General features: G+C 55.4%; 1 protein-coding gene across 1 annotated transcript in view; it reads right to left on the minus strand.

Moving 5' to 3' along the window:
- Positions 1-9,675: 9,675 nt before the first annotated feature.
- The window catches only part of LOC137309068 (NACHT, LRR and PYD domains-containing protein 3-like), a 37,911-nt gene continuing 24,675 nt past the window's right edge, over positions 9,676-22,911 (minus strand). The window contains exons 7-13 of the mRNA XM_067977391.1: positions 22,697-22,783; positions 22,370-22,540; positions 22,036-22,206; positions 21,709-21,879; positions 19,861-20,031; positions 19,553-19,717; positions 9,676-19,382 (exon numbers count right to left, since the gene is read on the minus strand). Of these exons, the coding sequence (XP_067833492.1) occupies positions 19,295-19,382; positions 19,553-19,717; positions 19,861-20,031; positions 21,709-21,879; positions 22,036-22,206; positions 22,370-22,540; positions 22,697-22,783 (1,024 nt within the window). The 3' untranslated portion in view covers positions 9,676-19,294. The remainder of the gene's footprint in view (positions 19,383-19,552; positions 19,718-19,860; positions 20,032-21,708; positions 21,880-22,035; positions 22,207-22,369; positions 22,541-22,696; positions 22,784-22,911) is intronic.

Genomic DNA, 22,911 nt, shown 5'->3' on the forward strand with positions numbered 1-22,911 from the left:
ACCCAGCCTCTGACCTGCTCTTGTGGCCACAATATTTATGTGGCTGGTCCAGTTAAGTTTTTGATCAATGGTGACCGCCAGGATGTTGATGGTGGGGGATTCGGCGATGGTAATGCAGTTTAATGTCAATGGGATATGGTTAGATTCTCTCTTGTTGGAGATAGCCATTGCCTGGCACTTGTCTTGTTTCAATGTTACTTGCCACTTATGAGCCCAAGCCTGAATGTTGTCCAGGTCTTGCTGCATGCGGGCTCGGACTGCTTCATTATTTGAGGGGTTGCGAATGGAACTGAACACTCTGCAGTCATCAGCAAACATCTCCATTCCTGAACTTATGATGGAGGAAAGTTCATTGATGAAGCAGCTGAAGATGGTTGGGCCTAGGGCACTGCCCTGAGGAACTCCTGCAGCAATGTCCTGTGGCTGAGATGACTGGCCTCCAACAGCCACGACCATCTTCCTTTGTGTTCGGTATGACTCCAGCCATTGGGGAGTTTTCCCCCTGATACCCATTGACTTCAATTTTACTCGGGCTCCTTGGTGCCACACTCGGTCAAATGCTGCTTTATGTCAATGACAGTTACTCTCACCTCACCTCTGGAATTCAGTTCTTTTGTACGTGTTTGGACCAAGGCTGGAATGAGGTCTGGAGCCTAGTGCTCCTGGCGGAACCCAAACTGAGCATCGGTGAGCAGGCTATTGGTGAGTAAGTGCCGCTTGATAGCAATTTCGACGACAACTTCCATCACTTAGCTGATGATTGAGAGTAGACTGATGGGGCGGTACTTGGCTGATTTGATTTGTCCTGCTTTTTGTGGACAGGACATACCTTGGCAACTTTCCACATTGTTGGGTAGATGCCAGTGTTGTAGCTATACTGGAAGAGTTTTGCTAGAGGCGCGGCTAATTCTGGAGCACAAGACTTCAGCACTCAGTCGGGATGTTGTCAGGGGCCATAGCCTTTTCTTTATCCAGTGCACTCAGCTGTTTCTTAATGTCACGTGGAGTGAATCGAACTGGCTGAAGACTGGCTTCTGTGATGGTGGTGATATCGGGAGGAGGACGAGATGGATCATCCACTCCGCACTTCTGGCTGAAGATGTTTGCAAACACCTCAGCATTGTCTGATGTACTCACGTGCTGGACTCTGCCATCATTGAGGATGGGGATGTTTACAGAAGCTTTGATGCCGTTAGTTGTTTAATTGTCCACCACCATTCACGACTGGATGTGGCAGGACTGCAGAGCTTTGATCTGAGCCGTTGGTTTTGGAATCGCTTAGCTCTGTCTGAAGCATGTTGCTTCCGGTGTTTAGCATGCATGTAGTCCTGTGTTTTAGCTTCACCAGATTGTTACCTCATTTTTAGGTACGCCTGGTGCTGCTCCTGGCATGCTATTCTCCACTCCTTATTGAACCAGGGTTGATTCCCTTGCTTGTTGGTAATGGTAGAGTGAGGAATATGCCGGGCCATGAGGTTACAGATTGTGCTGGAGTACAAATCTGCTGCGGCTGATGGCCCACAGCGCCTCATGGATGCCCAGTTTTGAGCTGCTAGATCTGTTCCGAATCTATCCCATTTAGCACGGCGATAGTGCCACACAACTCGTTGGATGTTGTCTTCAGTGTGAAGACGGGATTTCGTCTCCACGAGGACTCTGCGGTGGTCACTCCTACCAATACTGTCATGGACAGATGCATCTGCGACTGGTCGATTGGTGAGGACGAGGTCAAGTAAGTTTTTCCCTCGTGTTGGTTCGCTCACCACCTGCCGCAGGCTCAGTTTGGCAGCTATGTCCTTGAGGAGTCGGCCAGCTCAGTCAGTCGTGGTGCTACCGAGCCACTCTTGGTGATGGACATTGAAGTCCCCCACCCAGAGTACATTCTGTGCCCTTGCTACCCTCAGTGCTTCCTCCAAGTGGTGCTCAATATGGAGGAAGACTGACTCATCTGCTGAGGGAGGACGGTAGGTGCTAATTAGCAGGAGGTTTCTTTGCCCATATTTGACTTGATGCCATGAGATTTCATGGGGTCCAGAGTCAATGCTGAGGACCCCCAGGGCCACTCCCTCTTGACTGTATATCACTGTACCGCCACCTCTGGTGGGTCTGTCCTGCCGGTGGGACAGGACATACCCAGGGATGGTGATTGAAGAGGTCAGGGACGTTGGCTGAAAGGTATGATTCTGTGAGCATGGCTATGTCAGGCTGTTGCTTATCTCGTCTGTGGAACAGCTCTCCCAATTTTGGCACAAGTCCCCAGATGTTAGTAAGGAGGACTTTGCAGGGTCGACTGTGCTTGGTTTGCCTTTGTCCTGTCCGATGGCCTTGTGGTCTGATGCCGGGTGGTCCATCCGGTTTTATTCTTATTATGACCTTTTTTTTAGTGAGATTTTACAACTGAGTGGCTTGCTCGGCTATTTCCTTCTGGGATCCCTATGTTTACTCTGGGATCGCTCTGCGGTTGCTCGGTGCACTCGCAATCCCTGGGTGGACTCTGGGATCAGTCTAGCGTGACTGGGTGAATTCCGGGATCACTCTGATGTGACTGGGTTCACTCTGGGATGCTGCGAGCACTTTGGGATCGCGTTAGGGTGACTGGATGCACTCTGGGATCCCTGGGTGCACCCTGGATCATTCTGTGGTGACTAGGTGCACTCTTTGGTCACTGTCCGTTCACTGTGCCGTTCTAGGTTCACTGTCGTATCACTGTGGACGCTCTGCGTGGTAATTTCCACCATATTGTCCAAGATTGCCACTGTTCTTGCCACCATTTTTTCCAAGATGGCTGCCGTACTCCGGGATCACTCAGAAGTGATTGGGTGCACTCTGGGTTCATTGGGACATTATGGGTTCACTGGGGACACTCTGTACGGTACTTTCCGCTATTTTGTCCAAGATGACTGCTGTACTTGCCGTCACTTTGCCCAAGATGGCCGACTATTTGCCGCCATTTTGTCCAAGATGGTGGCCGCACTTACCGCTATTTTGACAAGATGGTCGCCCTACTTGCTGCCATGCTGGCCCTTGCGTACCACACATATACATAATATATGTATTATATATATTATACATAATATATGTATTATATATATTACACATACAAGCTGTTGTTCTAGTGGTGGTCTAAACATAAAGACTGCCACTTGGGATCTCTCTGGGATGACTGGCTTCACTTCTGGGCCATTGTGGGGTCACTGGGGACACTCTGCGTGGCATTTTCCGCCATTTTGTCGAAGATGGCCGCCATACTTGCCGCCATTTTCCCAACTGGCTGCCGTATTGCCGCCACATGCTGTCCGTTTGCAGATACACAAACACAAAAAACCAAGTTGTTGTTGTTGCAGTAGTATTTGTGGTATTGGACTAAATATAAAGACTGCCACTCTGGGATCCGCGGGTGCACTCTGCGTTTATTCTGTGGTGACTGGGTGCACTGAGGGGTCACTGTGATGCCACTGAGACATTGCGCGTTCACTGTGTTATGACGGAACAATCCGCGCGGTATTTTCCGCTATTGTGTGCAAATACGCAAAAATATCTAATATAAATTGAAGTTGATGTGTCATAGAAGATGTTGTGGCGGTTGTCTAAATATAAAGACTGCCACTCTGGGATCCTTCTGAGCTGCCCATTGCCTCCGCGAGAGGGGAAAGGCCCGGGCCTCCTCCTCCAGAGCGATACCGTTGAAGCCTCCTCCAGAAGGGACCAATCGAGGCCTCCTCCACAGGCTGCACGCAAACAGGGTCCATGTGAGTTCGGTCTGTTCACTGCCCTGGGGTTTAATTTCCTCTCTGGGCCCTGGTTTGGGGCCTCGGTTTAACATGTTCCCGTTCGATTGTGACCGTTGTGATTTAACCAGGTTAGAAGAGCCTGGGTTTAAAGTAGCCCGGCCTGCAATGTTATACAAACACGTTAACCCAGTGTGAGACAAACAGGGGCCGAGAGGAGATTAACGTCTGAAACATGAACCCCTGTACGGGCTTCGAGGGTTTGTTATAATTTCAAAATGATGCTTGTGTTTCGGGGAGATGGGACAACTTTGAGGGGACAGAGCGGCCATTTGAAGGGTTTTGATGGAGTAAATAAGGAGAAACTCTTTCCAGTGGCAGGGGTCTCGGGAACCAGAGGACACAGATTTAAATAATTGTCAAAAGCATCAGAGGTGACATGAGGAAGGATTATTTTTATTATGCAGCGAGTTGTAATGATCTGCAATTCACTGCCTGAAAGGGAGGTGGAAGCAGATTCAATAGTAACTTTCAAAAGGGAATTAGATAATTACTAGAAAAGGAAAAATATGTTGGCCACGGGGAAAGATCAGGGCAATGGGACTATCTGGTTAGCTTTTCAAAAGAGCCGACACCGGCACGATGGGCCGAATGGCTTCCTTTTGTGATGGACCATTCTGTGATTTGTGAGGCGGTTTCACGTTGGCCATTGTGGGACAGGTGCATGGCGGCCATTTTGCGTTGCATGTCGGGAGGCCAGATTGTGGGGTCCCAGCTGAGCTCTTTTGCTCACAGTCTCTCACCGTTTTGTGTGAACTGAACTTCCAGCCGACCAGGTAAGACCCCTCCCCCCGACACACCCACACCCACACACACAGTTCACTGGACCAAACAGTCAGGTCTGCGATGCCGCTTGGAGGAAGAGGGATGTAATTTCAAGGATCCTTTATTCAATATTTTAAAACACTAACACCATTTAAAAAGAAATAACGAGACCAGGCCTGAGCTGAAGTAAGCGGTGGAGTTTTATTAACACAACACACAGACAACAACTTACATTTATATTGCACCTTTATAGTCGGGGCGCTTCACAGGAGCGAATCCTGTTACACCGAGCCACACAGGAGGAATTAGGACAAGTGACCAAAAGCTTGGGCAAAGAGGCAGGTTTTAAGGAGCGTCTTAAAGGAGGAGAGAGAGGCGGAGAGGTTTAAGAAGGGTATTCCAGAGCTAAGGGTCCAGGCAGAAAAAGACACGGCCACCAATGATGGAGCAATGGCAGTGGGGGTTGTGTGAGAGGAAAGAATTGGAGGAGGGAAGAGATTTTGGAGGGTTGTACGGATACTTGTCACAGAGTCTGATTCCTCACTGGGAGGGACACACACTGCACAGAGGGACATTTGTTATCCTGATTACTTCTTGTCAAAACAGTGACCCAGTGTTCCACCGCAGCCCAGACTGAGCCCTACCCTGGGCCCTTCCTGTCTGCACATTGACCCAGTGTCCCACTGCAGCCCAGACTCAGCCCCACTCTGGGCCCTTCCTGTCTGTACATTGACCCAGTGTCCCACTGCAGCCCAGACTGAGCCCCACCCTGGGCCCTTCCTGTCTGTACATTGAACCAGTGTCCCACTGCAGCCCAGACTGAGACCCACCCTGGGTCCTTCCTGTCTGTACATTGACCCAGTGTCCCACTGCAGCCCAGACTGAGCCCCACCCTGGGCCCTTCCTGTCTGTACATTGACCCAGTGTCCCACTGCAGCCCAGACTGAGCCCCACCCTGGGCCCTTCCTGTCTGTACATTGACCCAGTGTCCCACTGCAGCCCAGATTGAGCCCCACCATGGGCCCTTCCTGTCTGTACATTGACCCAGTGTCCAACTGCAGCCCAGACTGAGCCCCACCCTGGGCGCTTCCTGTCTGTGCATTGACCCAGTGTCTCACTGCAGCCCAGGCTGAGACCCACCTTGGGCCCTTCCTGTCTGTACATTGTCCCAATGTCACACTGCAGCCCAGACTGAGCCCCACCCTGGGCCCTTCCTGTCCGTGTATTGACCCAGTGTCCCACTGCAGCCCAGACTGAGCCCCACCCTGGGCCATTCCTGTCTGTACATTGATCCAGTGTCCCACTGCAGCCCAGACTGAGCCCCACCCTGGGCCCTTCCTGTCTGGACATTGACCCAGTTTCCCACTGCAGCCCAGAATGAGACCCACCCTGGGCCCTTCCTGTCTGTACCTTGACCCAGTGTCCCACTGCAGCCCAGACTGAGCCCCACCCTGGTCCTTTCCTGTCGGGTACATTGACCAAGTGTCCCACTGCAGCCCAGACTGAGCCCCACCCTTGGCCCTTCCTGTCTGTACATTGACCCAGTGTCCCACTGCAGCCCAGACTGAGCCCCACCCTTGGCCCTTCCTGTCTGTACATTCACACAGTGGCCCACTGCAGCCCAGACTGAGCCCCACCCTGGGCCCTTCCTGTCGGGTACATTGACCAAGTGTCTCAATTCAGCCAAAACTGAAGCCCACACTGGGCCCTTCCTGTCCGTACATTGACCCAGTGTCTCACTGCAGCCCTGACTGAGCCCCACCCTGGGCCCTTCCTGTATGTACATTCACCCATTCTCCCACTGCAGCCCAGACTGAGTCACACCCTGGGCCATTCCTGTCTGCACATTGATCCAGTGTCCCACTGCAGCACAGACTGAGCCCCACCCTGGGCCCTTCCTGTCTGCACATTGACCCAGTTTCCCACTGCAGCCCAGACTGAGACCCACTCTGGGCCCTTCCTGTCTGTACCTTGACCCAGTGTCCCACTGCAGCCCAGACTGAGCCCCACCCTGGTCCTTTCCTGTCGGGTACATTGACCAAGTGACTCACTGCAGCCCAGACTGAACCCCACCCTGGGCCCTTCCTGTCTGTACATTGACTCAGTGTCCCACTGCAGCCCAGACTGAGGCCCACCCTTGGCCTTTCCTGTCTGTACTTTGATCCAGTGTCCCACTGTAGCCCAGACTGAGCCCCAGCTTGGGCCCTTCCTGTCTGTACATTGACCCAGAGTCTCACTGCAGCCCAGACTGAGCCCCACCCTGGGCCCTTCCTGTCTGTACGTTGACCCAGTGTCCCACTGCAGCCCAGACTGAGCCCCACCCTGGGCCCTTCCTCTCTGTACATTGACCCAGTGTCCCACTGCAGCCCAGACTGAGCCCCACCCTGGGCCCTTCCTGTCTGTACATTGAACCAGTGTCCCACTGCATCCCAGACTGTGCCCCACGCTGGGCCCTTCCTGTCTGTACATTGACCCAGTGTCCCACTGCAGCCCAGACTGAGCCCCACCCTGGCCCCTTCCTGTCTGTACATTGACCCAGTGTCCCACTGCAGCCCAGACTGAGCCCCACCCTGGGCCCTTCCTGTCTGTACATTGACCCAGTGTCTCACTGCAGCCCAGGCTGAGACCCACCTTGGGCCCTTCCTGTCTGCACATTGTCCCAATGTCACACTGCAGCCCAGACTGAGCCCCACCCTGGGCCCTTCCTGTCTGTGTATTGACCCAGTGTCCCACTGCAGCCCAGACTGAGCCCCACCCTTGGCCCTTCCTGTCTGTACATTCAACCAGTGTCCCACTGCAGCCCAGACTGTGCCCCACACTGGGCCCTTCCTGTCCGTACATTGACCCAGTGTCTCACTGCAGCCCTGACTGAGCCCCACCCTGGGCCCTTCCTGTATGTACATTCACCCATTCTCCCACTGCAGCCCAGACTGAGACCCACCCTGGGCCATTCCTGTCTGCACATTTACCCAGTGTCTCACTGCAGCCCAGACTGAGCCCCACCCTGGGCCCTTCCTCTCCGTACATTGACCCAGTGTCCCACTGCAGCCCAGACTGAGCCCCACTCTGTGCCCTTCCTGTCTGTACATTGAACCAGTGTCCCACTGCAGCGCAGCCTGAGCCACACACTTGGCCCTTCCTGTCTGTACAGTGACCCAGTGTCCCACTGCAGCCCAGACTGAGCCCCACCCTGGGCCCTTCCTGTCTGCACATTGACCCAGTGTCCCACTGCAGCCCAGATTGAGCCCCACCCTGGGCCCTTCCTGTCTGTACATTGACCCAGTGTCCAACTGCAGCCCAGACTGAGCCCCACCCTGGGCCCTTCCTGTCTGTACATTGTCCCAATGTCACACTGCAGCCCAGACTGAGCCCCACCCTGGGCACTTCCTGTCTGTGTATTGTCCCAGTGTCCCACTGCAGCCCAGACTGAGCCCCACCCTGGGCCATTCCTGTCTGTGCATTGATCCAGTGTCCCACTGCAGCCCAGACTGAGCCCCACCCTGGGCCCTTCCTGTCTGTACATTGACCCAGTGTCCCACTGCAGGCCAGACTGAGACCCACCCTTGGCCCTTCCTGTCTGTACCTTGACCCAGTGTCCCACTGCAGCCCAGACTGAGCCGCACCCTGGTCCTTTCCTGTCGGGTACATTGACCAAGTGTCCCACTGCAGCCCAGACTGAGCCCCACCCTTGGCCCTTCCTGTCTGTACATTGACCCAGTGTCCCACTGCAGCCCAGACTGAGCCCCACCCTTGGTCCTTCCTGTCTGTACATTCACACAGTGGCCCACTGCAGCCCAGACTGAGCCCCACCCTGGGCCCTTCCTGTCGGGTACATTGACCAAGTGTCTCAATTCAGCCAAAACTGAAGCCCACACTGGGCCCTTCCTGTCCGTACATTGACCCAGTGTCTCACTGCAGCCCTGACTGAGCCCCACCCTGGGCCCTTCCTGTATGTACATTCACCCATTCTCCCACTGCAGCCCAGACTGAGCCACACCCTGGGCCATTCCTGTCTGTACATTGATCCAGTGTCCCACTGCAGCACAGACTGAGCCCCACCCCGGGCCCTTCTTGTCTACACATTGACCCAGTTTCCCACTGCAGCCCAGACTGAGACCCACTCTGGGCCCATCCTGTCTGTACCTTGACCCAGTGTCCCACTGCAGCCCAGACTGAGCCCCACCCTGGTCCTTTCCTGTCGGGTACATTGACCAAGTGACTCACTGCAGCCCAGACTGAACCCCACCCTGGGCCGTTCCTGTCTGTACATTGACTCAGTGTCCCACTGCAGCCCAGACTGAGCCCCACCCTTGGCCTTTCCTGTCTGTACATTGATCCAGTGTCCAACTGTAGCCCAGACTGAGCCCCAGCTTGGGCCCTTCCTGTCTGTACATTGACCCAGAGTCTCACTGCAGCCCAGACTGAGCCCCACCCTGGGCCCTTCCTGTCTGTACGTTGACCCAGTGTCCCACTGCAGCCCAGACTGAGCCCCACCCTGGGACCTTCCTCTCTGTATATTGACCCAGTGTCCCACTGCAGCCCAGACTGAGCCCCACCCTGGGCCCTTCCTGTCTGTACATTGAACCAGTGTCCCACTGCATCCCAGACTGTGCCCCACGCTGGGCCCTTCCTGTCTGTACATTGACCCAGTGTCCCACTGCAGCCCAGACTGAGCCCCACCCTGGCCCCTTCCTGTCTGTACATTGACCCAGTGTCCCACTGCAGCCCAGACTGAGCCCCACCCTGGGCCCTTCCTGTCTGTACATTGACCCAGTGCCTCACTGCAGCCCAGGCTGAGACCCACCTTGGGCCCTTCCTGTCTGCACATTGTCCCAATGTCACACTGCAGCTCAGACTGAGCCCCACCCTTGGCCCTTCCTGTCTGTACATTCAACCAGTGTTCCACTGCAGCCCAGACTGTGCCCCACACTGGGCCCTTCCTGTCCGTACATTGACCCAGTGTCTCACTGCAGCCCTGACTGAGCCCCACCCTGGGCCCTTCCTGTATGTACATTCACCCATTCTCCCACTGCAGCCCAGACTGAGCCCCACCCTGGGCCCTTCCTGTCTGCACATTGACCCAGTTTCCCACTGCAGCCCAGACTGAGACCCACTCTGGGCCCTTCCCGTCTGTACATTGACCCAGTGTCTCACTGCAGCCCAGACTGAGCCCCACCCTGGGCCCTTCCTCTCCGTACATTGACCCAGTGTCCCACTGCAGCCCAGACTGAGCCCCACTCTGTGCCCTTCCTGTCTGTACATTGACCCAGTGTCTCACTGCAGCGCAGCCTGAGCCACACACTTGGCCCTTCCTGTCTGTACAGTGACCCAGTGTCCCACTGCAGCCCAGACTGAGCCCCACCCTGGGCACTTCCTGTCTGCACATTGACCCAGTGTCCCACTGCAGCCCAGACTGAGCCCCACCTTGGCCCCTTCCTGTCTGTACATTGACCCAGTGTCCCACTGCAGCCCAGACTGAGCTCCACCCCGGGCCCTTCCTGTCTGTGCATTGACCCAGTGTCCCACTGCAGCCCAGACTGAGCCCCACCCTGGGCCCTTCCTGTCTGTGTATTGACCCAGTGTCCCACTGTAGCCCAGACTGAGCCCCACCCTTGGCCCTTCCTGTCTGTACATTCAACCAGTGTCCCACTGCAGCACAGACTGTGCCCCACACTGGGCCCTTCCTGTCCGTACATTGACCCAGTGTCTCACTGCAGCCCTGACTGAGCCCCACCCTGGGCCCTTTCTGTATGTACATTCACCCATTCTCCCATTGCAGCCCAGACTGAACCCCACCCTGGGCCCTTCCTGTCTGCACATTGACCCAGTTTCCCACTGCAGCCCAGACTGAGACCCACCCTTGGCCTTTCCTGTCTGTACATTGATCCAGTGTCCAACTGTAGCCCAGACTGAGCCCCAGCTTGGGCCCTTCCTGTCTGTACATTGACCCAGAGTCTCACTGCAGCCCAGACTGAGCCCCACCCTGGGCCCTTCCTGTCTGTACGTTGACCCAGTGTCCCACTGCAGCCCAGACTGAGCCCCACCCTGGGCCCTTCCTCTCTGTACATTGACCCAGTGTCCCACTGCAGCCCAGACTGAGCCCCACCCTGGGCCCTTCCTGTCTGTACATTGAACCAGTGTCCCACTGCATCCCAGACTGTGCCCCACGCTGGGCCCTTCCTGTCTGTACATTGACCCAGTGTCCCACTGCAGCCCAGACTGAGCCCCACCCTGGCCCCTTCCTGTCTGTACATTGACCCAGTGTCCCACTGCAGCCCAGACTGAGCCCCACCCTGGGCCCTTCCTGTCTGTACATTGACCCAGTGCCTCACTGCAGCCCAGGCTGAGACCCACCTTGGGCCCTTCCTGTCTGCACATTGTCCCAATGTCACACTGCAGCCCAGACTGAGCCCCACCCTTGGCCCTTCCTGTCTGTACATTCAACCAGTGTCCCACTGCAGCCCAGACTGTGCCCCACACTGGGCCCTTCCTGTCCGTACATTGACCCAGTGTCTCACTGCAGCCCTGACTGAGCCCCACCGTGGGCCCTTCCTGTATGTACATTCACCCATTCTCCCACTTCAGCCCAGACTGAGCCCCACCCTGGGCCCTTCCTGTCTGCACATTGACCCAGTTTCCCACTGCAGCCCAGACTGAGACCCACCCTGGGCCCTTCCCGTCTGTACATTGACCCAGTGTCTCACTGCAGCCCAGACTGAGCCCCACCCTGGGCCCTTCCTGTCTGCACATTGACCCAGTTTCCCACTGCAGCCCAGACTGAGACCCACCCTGGGCCCTTCCTGTCTGTACATTGACCCAGTGTCTCACTGCAGCCCAGACTGAGCCCCACCCTGGGCCCTTCCTCTCCGTACATTGACCCAGTGTCCCACTGCAACCCAGACTGAGCCCCACTCTGTGCCATTCCTGTCTGTACATTGACCCAGTGTCCCACTGCAGCGCAGCCTGAGCCACACACTTGGCCCTTCCTGTCTGTACAGTGACCCAGTGTCCCACTGCAGCCCAGACTGAGCCCCACCCTGGGCCCTTCCTGTCTGCACATTGACCCAGTGTCCCACTGCAGCCCAGACTGAGCCCCACCTTAGCCCCTTCCTGTCTGTACATTGACCCAGTGTCCCACTGCAGCCCAGACTGAGCCCCACCCTGGGCCCTTCCTCTCCGTACATTGACCCCGTGTCCCACTGCAGCCCAGACTGAGCCCCACTCTGTGCCATTCCTGTCTGTACATTGACCCAGTGTCCCACTGCAGCCCAGACTGAGCCCCACCCTGGGCCCATCCAATCTGTACATTGACCCAGTGTCCCACTGCAGCCCAGACTGAGCCCCACCCTGGTCCCTTCCTGTCTGTACATTGACCCAGTGCCCCACTGCAGCCCAGACTGAACCCCACCCTGGGCCCTTCCTGTCTGTGCATTGACCCAGTGCCCCACTGCAGCCCAGACTGAGCCCCACCCTGGGCCCTTCCTGTCTGTACATTGACCCAGTATCCCACTGCAGCCCAGATTGAGCCCCACCCTGGGCCCTTCCTGTCTGTACATTGACCCAGTGTCCAACTGCAGCCCAGACTGAGCCCCACCCTGGGCCCTTCCTGTCTGTGCATTGACGCAGTGTCTCACTGCAGCCCAGGCTGAGACCCACCTTGGGCCCTTCCTGTATGTACATTGTCCCAATGTCACACTGCAGCCCAGACTGAGCCCCACCCTGGGCCCTTCCTGTCTGTGTATTGACCCAGTGTCCCACTGCAGCCCAGACTGAGCCCCACCCTGGGCCATTCCTGTCTGTACATTGATCCAGTGTCCCACTGCAGCCCAGACTGAGCCCCACCCTGGGCCCTTCCTGTCTGTACATTGACCCAGTTTCCCACTGCAGCCCAGACTGAGCCCCACCCTGGGCCCTTCCTGTCTGTACCTTGACCCAGTGTCCCACTGCAGCCCAGACTGAGCCCCACCCTGGTCCTTTCCTGTCGGGTACATTGACCAAGTGTCCCACTGCAGCCCAGACTGAGCCCCACCCTTGGCCCTTCCTGTCTGTACATTGACCCAGTGTCCCACTGCAGCCCAGACTGAGCCCCACCCTTGGCCCTTCCTGTCTGTACATTCACACAGTGGCCCACTGCAGCCCAGACTGAGCCCCACCCTGGGCCCTTCCTGTCGGGTACATTGACCAAGTGTCTCAATTCAGCCAAAACTGAAGCCCACACTGGGCCCTTCCTGTCCGTACATTGACCCAGTGTCTCACTGCAGCCCTGACTGAGCCCCACCCTGGGCACTTCCTGTCTGCACATTGACCCAGTTTCCCACTGCAGCCCAGACTGAGACCCACTCTGGGCCCTTCCTGTCTGTACCTTGACCCAGTGTCCCACTGCAGCCCAGACTGAGCCCCACCCTGGTCCTTTCCTGTCGGGTACATTGACCAAGTGACTCACTGCAGCCCAGACTGAACCCCACCCTGGGCCGTTCCTGTCTGTACATTGACTCAGTGTCCCACTGCAGCCCAGACTGAGCCCCACCCTTGGCCTTTCCTGTCTGTACATTGATCCAGTGTCCAACTGTGGCCCAGACTGAGCCCCAGCTTGGGCCCTTCCTGTCTGTACATTGACCCAGAGTCTCACTGCAGCCCAGACTGAGCCCCACCCTGGGCCCTTCCTCTCTGTACATTGACCCAGTGTTCCACTGCAGCCCAGACTGAGCCCCACCCTGGGCCCTTCCTGTCTGTACATTGAACCAGTGTCCCACTGCATCCCAGACTGTGCCCCACGCTGGGCCCTTCCTGTCTGTACATTGAACCATTGTCCCACTGCATCCCAGACTGAGCCCCACCCTGGCCCCTTCCTATCTGTACATTGACCCAGTGTCCCACTGCAGCCCAGACTGAGCCCCACCCTGGGCCCTTCTGTCTGTACATTGACCCAGTGTCTCACTGCAGCCCAGGCTGAGACCCACCTTGGGCCCTTCCTGTCTGCACATTGTCCCAATGTCACACTGCAGCCCAGACTGAGCCCCACCCTGGGCCCTTGCTGTCTGTGTATTGTCCCAGTGTCCCACTGCAGCCCAGACTGTGCCCCACACTGGGCCCTTCCTGTCCGTACATTGACCCAGTGTCTCACTGCAGCCCTGACTGAACCCCACCCTGGGCCCTTCCTGTATGTACATTCACCCATTCTCCCACTGCAGCCCAGACTGAGCCCTACCCTGGGCCCTTCCTGTCTGCACATTGACCCAGTTTCCCACTGCAGCCCAGACTGAGACCCACCCTGGGCCCTTCCCGTCTGTACATTGACCCAGTGTCTCACTGCAGCCCAGACTGAGCCGCACCCTGGGCCCTTCCTCTCCGTACATTGACCCAGTGTCCCACTGCAGCCCAGACTGAGCCCCACTCTGTGCCCTTCCTGTCTGCACATTGACCCAGTGTCCCACTGCAGCGCAGCCTGAGCCACACACTTGGCCCTTCCTTTCTGTACAGTGACCCAGTGTCCCACTGCAGCCCAGACTGAGCCCCACCCTGGGCCCTTCCTGTCTGCACATTGACCCAGTGTCCCACTGCAGCCCAGACTGAGCCCCACCTTGGCCCCTTCCTGTCTGTACATTGACCCAGTGTCCCACTGCAGCCCAGACTGAGCTCCACCCCGGGCCCTTCCTGTCCGTGCATTGACCCAGTGTCCCACTGCAGCCCAGACTGAGCCACACCCTGGGCCCTTCCTGTCTGTACATTGACCCAGTGTCCCACTGCATCCCAGACTGAGCCCCAGCTTGGGCCCTTCCTGTCTGTACATTGACCAAGTGACTCACTGCAGCCCAGACTGAACCCCACCCTGGGCCGTTCCTGTCTGTACAGTGACTCAGTGTCCCACTGCAGCCCAGACTGAGCCCCACCCTTGGCCTTTCCTGTCTGTACATTGATCCAGTGTCCAACTGTAGCCCAGACTGAGCCCCAGCTTGGGCCCTTCCTGTCTGTACATTGACCCAGAGTCTCACTGCAGCCCAGACTGAGCCCCACCCTGGGCCCTTCCTGTCTGTACGTTGACCCAGTGTCCCACTGCAGCCCAGACTGAGCCCCACCCTGGGCCCTTCCTCTCTGTACATTGACCAAGTGTCCCACTGCAGCCCAGACTGAGCCACACTCTGTGCCCTTCCTGTCTGTACATTGACCCAGTGTCCCACTGCAGCGCAGCCTGAGCCACACACTTGGCCCTTCCTGTCTGTACAGTGACCCAGTGTCCCACTGCAGCCCAGACTGAGCCCCACCCTGGGCCCTTCCTGTCTGCACATTGACCCAGTGTCCCACTGCAGCCCAGACTGAGCCCCACCCTGGGCCCTTCCTGTCTGCACATTGACCCAGTGTCCCACTGCAGCCCAGACTGAGCCCCACCTTGGCCCATTCCTGTCTGTACATTGACCCAGTTTCCCACTGCAGCCCAGACTGAGACCCACTCTGGGCCCTTCCTGTCTGTACCTTGACCCAGTGTCCCACTGCAGCCCAGACTGAGCCCCACCCTGGTCCTTTCCTGTCGGGTACATTGACCAAGTGACTCACTGCAGCCCAGACTGAACCCCACCCTGGGCCGTTCCTATCTGTACATTGACTCAGTGTCCCACTGCAGCCCAGACTGAGCCCCACCCTTGGCCTTTCCTGTCTGTACATTGATCCAGTGTCCAACTGTAGCCCAGACTGAGCCCCACCCTGGGCCCTTCCTGTCTGTACGTTGACCCAGTGTCCCACTGCAGCCCAGACTGAGCCCCACCCTGGGCCCTTCCTCTCTGTACATTGACCCAGTGTCCAACTGCAGCTAAGACTGAGCCCCACCCTGGGCCCTTTCTGTCTGTACATTGAACCAGTGTCCCACTGCACCCCAGACTGTGCCCCACGCTGGGCCCTTCCTGTCTGTACATTGACCCAGTGTCCCACTGCAGCCCAGACTGAGCCCCATCCTGGCCACTTCCTGTCTGTACATTGACCCAGTGTCCCACTGCAGCCCAGACTGAGCCCCACCCTGGGCCCTTCCTGTCTGTACATTGACCCAGTGTCTCACTGCAGCCCAGGCTGAGACCCACCTTGGGCCCTTCCTGTCTGCACATTGTCCCAATGTCCCACTGCAGCCCAGACTGAGCCCCACCCTTGGCCCTTCCTGTCTGTACATTCAACCAGTGTCCCACTGCAGCCCAGACTGTGCCCCACACTGGGCCCTTCCTGTCCGTACATTGACCCAGTGTCTCACTGCAGCCCTGACTGAGCCCCACCCTGGGCCCTTCCTGTATGTACATTCACCCATTCTCCCACTGCAGCCCAGACTGAGCCCCACCCTGGGCCCTTCCTGTCTGTACATTGACCCAGTGTCTCACTGCAGCCCAGACTGAGCCCCACCCTGGGCCCTTCCTCTCCGTACATTGACCCAGTGTCCCACTGCAGCCCAGACTGAGCCCCACTCTGTGCCCTTCCTGTCTGTACATTGACCCAGTGTCCCACTGCAGCGCAGCCTGAGCCACACACTTGGCCCTTCCTGTCTGTACAGTGACCCAGTGTCCCACTGCAGCCCAGACTGAGCCCCACCCTGGGCCCTTCCTGTCTTTACATTGACCCAGTGTCCCACTGCAGCCCAGACTGTGCCCCAGCTTGGGCCCTTCCTGTCTGTACATTGACCCAGAGTCTCACTGCAGCCCAGACTGAGCCCCACCCTGGGCCCTTCCTGTCTGTACGTTGACCCAGTGTCCCACTGCAGCCCAGACTGAGCCCCACCCTGGGCCCTTCCTCTCTGTACATTGACCCAGTGTCCCACTGCAGCCCAGACTGAGCCCCACCCTGGGCCCTTCCTGTCTGTACCTTGAACCAGTGTCCCACTGCATCCCATACTGTGCCCCACGCTGGGCCCTTCCTGTCTGTACATTGACCCAGTGTCCCACTGCAGCCCAGACTGAGCCCCACCCTGGCCCCTTCCTGTCTGTACATTGACCCAGTGTCCCACTGCAGCCCAGACTGAGCCCCACCCTGGGCCCTTCCTGTCTGTACCTTGACCCAGTGTCTCACTGCAGCCCAGGCTGAGACCCACCTTGGGCCCTTCCTGTCTGCACATTGTCCCAATGTCACACTGCAGCCCAGACTGAGCCCCACCCTGGGCCCTTCCTGTCTGTGTATTGACCCAGTGTCCCACTGCAGCCCAGACTGAGTCCCACCCTTGGCCCTTCCTGTCTGTACATTCAACCAGTGTCCCACTGCAGCCCAGACTGTGCCCCACACTGGGCCCTTCCTGTCCGTACATTGACCCAGTGTCTCACTGCAGCCCTGACTGAGCCCCACCCTGGGCCCTTCCTGTATGTACATTCACCCATTCTCCCACTGCAGCCCAGACTGAGCCCCACCCTGGGCCCTTCCTGTCTGCACATTGACCCAGTTTCCCACTGCAGCCCAGACTGACACCCACCCTGGGCCCTTCCTGTCTGTACATTGACCCAGTGTCTCACTGCAGCCCAGACTGAGCCCCACCCTGGGCCCTTCCTCTCCGTACATTGACCCAGTGTCCCACTGCAGCCCAGACTGAGACCCACTCTGTGCCCTTCCTGTCTGTACATTGACCCAGTGTCCCACTGCAGCGCAGCCTGAGCCACACACTTGGCCCTTCCTGTCTGTACAGTGACCCAGTGTCCCACTGCAGCCCAGACTGAGCCCAACCCTGGGCCCTTCCTGTCTGCACATTGACCCAGTGTCCCACTGCAGCCCAGACTGAGCCCCACCTTGGCCCCTTCCTGTCTGTACATTGACCCAGTGTCCCACTGCAGCCCAGACTGAGCTCCACCCAGGGCCCTTCCTGTCTGTGCATTGACCCAGTGTCCCACTGCAGCCCAGACTGAGCCCCACCCTGGCCCTTCCTGTCCGTACATTGACCCAGTGTCCCACTGCAGCCCAGACTGAGCCCCAGCTTGGGCCCTTCCTGTCTGTACATTGACCCAGAGTCTCACTGCAGCCCAGACTGAGCCCCACCCTGGGCCCTTCCTGTCTGTACGTTGACCCAGTGTCCCACTGCAGCCCAGACTGAGCCCCACCCTGGGCCCTTCCTCTCTGTACATTGACCCAGTGTCCCACTGCAACCCAGACTGAGCCCCACCCTGGGCCCTTCCTGTCTGTACATTGAACCAGTGTCCCACTGCATCCCAGACTGTGCCCAACGCTGGGCCCTTCCTGTCTGTACATTGACCCAGTGTCCCACTGCAGCCCAGACTGAGCCCCACCCTGGCACCTTCCTGTCTGTACATTGACCCAGTGTCCCACTGCAGCCCAGACTGAGCCCCACCCTGGGCCCTTCCTGTCTGTACATTGACCCAGTGTCTCACTGCAGCCCAGGCTGAGACCCACCTTGGGCCCTTCCTGTCTGCACATTGTCCCAATGTCACACTGCAGCCCAGACTGAGCCCCACCCTGGGCCCTTCCTGTCTGTGTATTGACCCAGTGTCCCACTGCAGCCCAGACTGAGCCCCACCCTTGGCCCTTCCTGTCTGTACATTCAACCAGTGTCCCACTGCAGCCCAGACTGTGCCCCACACTGGGCCCTTCCTGTCTGCACATTGACCCAGTTTCCCACTGCAGCCCAGACTGAGACCCACCCTGGGCCCTTCCTGTCCGTACATTGACCCAGTGTCTCACTGCAGCCCAGACTGAGCCCCACCCTGGGCCCTTCCTCTCCGTACATTGACCCAGTGTCCCACTGCAGCCCAGACTGAGCCCCACTCTGTGCCCTTCCTGTCTGTACATTGACCCAGTGTCCCACTGCAGCGCAGCCTGAGCCACACACTTGGCCCTTCCTGTCTGTACAGTGACCCAGTGTCCCACTGCAGCCCAGACTGAGCCCCAGCCTGGGCCCTTCCTGTCTGCACATTGACCCAGTGTCCCACTGCAGCCCAGACTGAGCCCCACCTTGGCCCCTTCCTGTCTGTACATTGACCCAGTGTCCCACTGCAGCCCAGACTGAGCTCCACCCCGGGCCCTTCCTGTCTGTGCATTGACCCAGTGTCCCATTGCAGCCCAGACTGAGCCCCACCCTGGGCCCTTCCTGTCTGTACATTGACCCAGTGTCCCACTGCAGCCCAGACTGAGCCCCACCCTGGGCCCTTACTCTCTGTACATTGACCCAGTGTCCCACTGCAGCCCAGACTGAGCCCCACCCTGGGCCCTTCCTGTCTGTACATTGACCCAGTGTCCCACTGCAGCCCAGACTGAGCCCCACCCTGGGCCCTTACTCTCTGTACATTGACCCAGTGCCCCACTGCAGCCCAGACTGAGCCCCACCCTGGGCCCTTCCTGTCTGTGCATTGACCCAGTGCCCCACTGCAGCCCAGACTGAGCCCCAACCTGGTCCCTTCCTGTCTGTACATTGACCCAGTGTCCCACTGCAGCCCAGACGAAGCCCCACCCTGGGCCCTTCCTGTCTGTACATTGACCCAGTGCCCCATTGGGGACCATCCAGCCCCGGATATCCGGCGGAATCAGCGCTGGGGGACCGGGTGACTGAGTCTCGTGACCCTGTCGCTGAGCCTCTGACGTCACAATGGGAGACGACGCTCGCTCAGCTCGAGCTGGAAACCGTTAAAGGGCCGTTAGGATTTAAACCTGGAGCGCGGCCGGTTAAAGGGGAGGGACAGAGAATCGGCCAAAAATATTCATATAATGAGACGAGCAATGGTTATAAATTGAAATGATCATATAATGAGACCAGGAATGGTTATAAATTGAAATGTTCACACTCCCACACTCAGTCCGGGTCTCGTTCCCTGCAGTGACTTCAGCTGATTCTTTCCGTTTGAACTGAACTGATTCCCCCTCAGCCTGAAACAGATTAAAGATTAAACAGGAAATAAACAGATTGAACAACAGTGTAAATAACAGGGAGACTGGGGTTAATATTTCAATAATAATTACACAGATATTACCCATAAAAGGGACTGAATCCCATTGATATTTTATTTATTGTATTAAACATGAACACAAACACTCACCCGATCCGCTCCAGACTCCTGCGGGTCAGTATGAGGGAGCGGAGAGTGGGGACAGATCGGTCTGTGAAGGAGTTTGATCCCAGAGACAGATCCGTCAGTGACTGGTTTTCATGGAGAGCGGAGACGAGATCGGTACAAGAATCTGTGAAACCGACATCAGTCAGACTGGGGATCAGAGAGAGAGAAATAACAGGAATCAGGGGAAATATCCAGTATTTATTTGTATTATTGTTACTTATACTGAGATTAATGTACCGTGTTAGACATCCAGTTATTATAAACACAATCTCACACAGTCTGATACTTACTCCAGTTCCTGTATTTTACAGTCCGGGTTCCTCAGAGCCGCAGACAGTAGTTTCACTCCTGAATCTCCCAGTTTATTTTGACTCAGGTTCAGAACCGTCAGTGACCGGTTTGTACTGAGAGCGGAGACGAGATCCTCGGTACAAGAATCTGTGAGATCGTTAGCGCATAACCTGGAGATCAGAGAGAGAGAGAGACGAGCAGAGAAATGAAATGTATCCCAGGACGTTATGGGAGGTTAGGGAGGAAATTGCGGGTCCCCGAGCAGAGATATTTGAATCATCCACCGCTACAGGTGAGGTGCCTGAAGATTGGAGGGCAGCAAATGTTGTGCCTTTGTTTAAGGGCGGCAGGGAAAAGCCTGGGAACTACAGACCGGTGAGCCTGACATCTGTCGTGGGTAAGTTGTTCGAGGGTATTCTGAGAGACAGGATCTACAGGCATTTGGAGAGGCAGGGACTGATTAGGAACAGTCAGCATGGTTTTGTGAGAGGAAAACCATGTCTCACGAATTTGATTGAGTTTTTTGAAGGGGTAACCAAGAAGATAGATGAGGGCTGTGCAGTAGACGTGGTCTACATGGACTTCAGCAAAGCCTTTGACAAGGCACCGCATGCTAAATTGTTACATAAGGTTAAATCTCATGGGATCCAAGGTGAGGTAGCCAATTGGATACAAAATTGGCTTGACGACAGAAGACAGAGTGTGGCTGTAGAGGGTTGTTTATTCAAAGTGGAGGCCTGTGTCCAGCGGTGTGCCTCAGGGATCGGTGCTGGGTCCGCTGTTATTTGTTATTTATATTAATGATTTGGTTGAGAATTTAGGAGGCATAGTTAGTAAGTTTGCAGATGACACCAAGATTGGTGGCATTGTGGACAGTGAAGAAGGTTATCTTGGATTGCAACGGGATGTTGATAAATTGGGCCAGTGGGCCGATGAATGGCAGATGGAGTTTAATTTTGATAAATGTGAGGTGATGCATTTTGGTCGATCGAATCGGGCCAGTACCTACTCCGTTAATGGTAGGGCGTTGGGGAGAGTTATAGAACAAAGAGATCTCCGAATACAGGTTCATAGCTCCTTGAAAGTGGAGTCACAGGTGGATAGGGTGGTGAAGAAGGCATTCGGCATGCTTGGTTTCATTGGTCAGAACATTGAATACAGGAGTTGGGATGTCTTGTTGAAGTTGTACAGGACATTAGTAAGACCACACTTGGAATACTGTGTACAGTTCTGGTCACCCTATTATAGAAAGGATATTATTAAACTAGAAAGAGTGCAGAAAAGATTTCCTTGGATGCTACCGGGACTTGATGGTTTGACTAAAAGGGAGAGGTTAGATAGACTGGGACTTTTTTCCCTGGAGAGTAGGAGGTTAAGGTGTGATCTTATAGAAGTCTATAAAATAATGAGGGGCATAGATAAGGTAGATAGTCAAAATCTTTTCCCAAAGGTAGGGGAGTCTATAACGAGGGAGCATAGATTTAAGGTGAGAGGGGAGATATAAAAAGGGTGGTGAGTGTCTGGAACGAGCTGCCAGAAGCAGTAGTAGAGGCGGGTACAATTTTGTCTTTTAAAAAGCATTTGGACAGTTACATGGGTAAGATGGGTATAGAGGGATATGGGCCAAGTGCAGGCAATTGGGACTAGCTTAGTGGTATAAACTGGGCGACATGGACATGTTGGGCCGAAGGGCCTGTTTCCATGTTGTAACTTCTATGATTCTATGATAACAGGAATCAGAGTAAAATCTCAGTATTTAATGAATTATTGTTACTTATTCTGACATTAATGTATCGTGTTCAGCATCCAGTTATTATAAACACAATCTTACACAGTCTGATACTTACTCCAGTTTCTGTATTTTACAGTCCGGATTCCGCAGAGCCTCAGACAGTAGTTTCACTCCTGAATCTCCCAGTTTATTATAACTCAGGTTCAGAACCGTCAGTGACCGGTTTGTACTGAGAGCGGAGGAGAGATCATCGGTACAAGAATCTGTGAGATCGTTCGCGCATAACCTGGAGATCAGAGAGAGAGAGAGAGAGATGAGCAGAGATAACAGGAATCAGATTAAATTCTCAGTATTTACTGAATTATTGTTACTTATTCTGACATTAATGTATCGTGTTCAGCATCCAGTTATTATCAACACAATCTCACAGTCTGATACTTACTCCAGTTTCTGTATTTTACAGTCCGGGTTCCTCAGAGCCGCAGACAGTAGTTTCACTCCTGAATCTCCCAGTTTATTATTACTCAGGTCCAGACCCATCAGTGACCGCTTTGCACTGAGAGCGGAGGAGAGATCCTCGATACAAGAATCTGTGAGATCGTTATCCCTTAACCTGGAGATCAGAGATATGGAGCGAGAGAGAGACGAGCAGAGATAACAGGAATCAAAGTAAATTCCCAGTATTTATTTGCATTATTATTACAGATACCAGTCATAATGTTGAGTGTTAAACATTCAATTGTTGTAAACACAATCTCACACAGTCTGATACTTACTGCAGTTCCTGTATTTTACAGTCCGGGTTCCTCAGAGCCGCAGACAGTAGTTTCACTCCTGAATCTCCCAGATGATTTCTCCCCAGGTTCAGATCCGTCAGTGACCGGTTTGTACTGAGAGCGGAGACGAGATCCTCGATACAAGAAGCTGTGAGATCGTTATCACATAAACTGGAGATCAGAGTGAGGAGAGAGACGAGCAGAGATAACAGGAATCAGATTAAATTCCCAGTATTTATTTGTATTATTATTACTTATGCTGACATTAATGTACCGTGTTAGACATCCAGTTATTATAAACACAATCTCACACAGTCTGATACTTACTCCAGTTCCTGTATTTTGCAGTCCGGGTTCCTCAGAGCCGCAGACAGTAGTTTCACTCCTGAATCTCCCAGTTTATTTCTCACCAGTCTAAACACAAACAGACAGAGAGTGAGAAACAAACTGAATCCAATCCCCGATGTGATACAATTTCTCTCTGATATTACACAAAACACTGAAAAATCTTCAGGAAATTAATAACCAGATTTCCCTGTCAC

The sequence above is a fragment of the Heptranchias perlo genome, unplaced genomic scaffold, assembly GCF_035084215.1.
Source record: "Heptranchias perlo isolate sHepPer1 unplaced genomic scaffold, sHepPer1.hap1 HAP1_SCAFFOLD_147, whole genome shotgun sequence".
Classification (NCBI taxonomy): Eukaryota; Metazoa; Chordata; class Chondrichthyes; order Hexanchiformes; family Hexanchidae; genus Heptranchias; species Heptranchias perlo.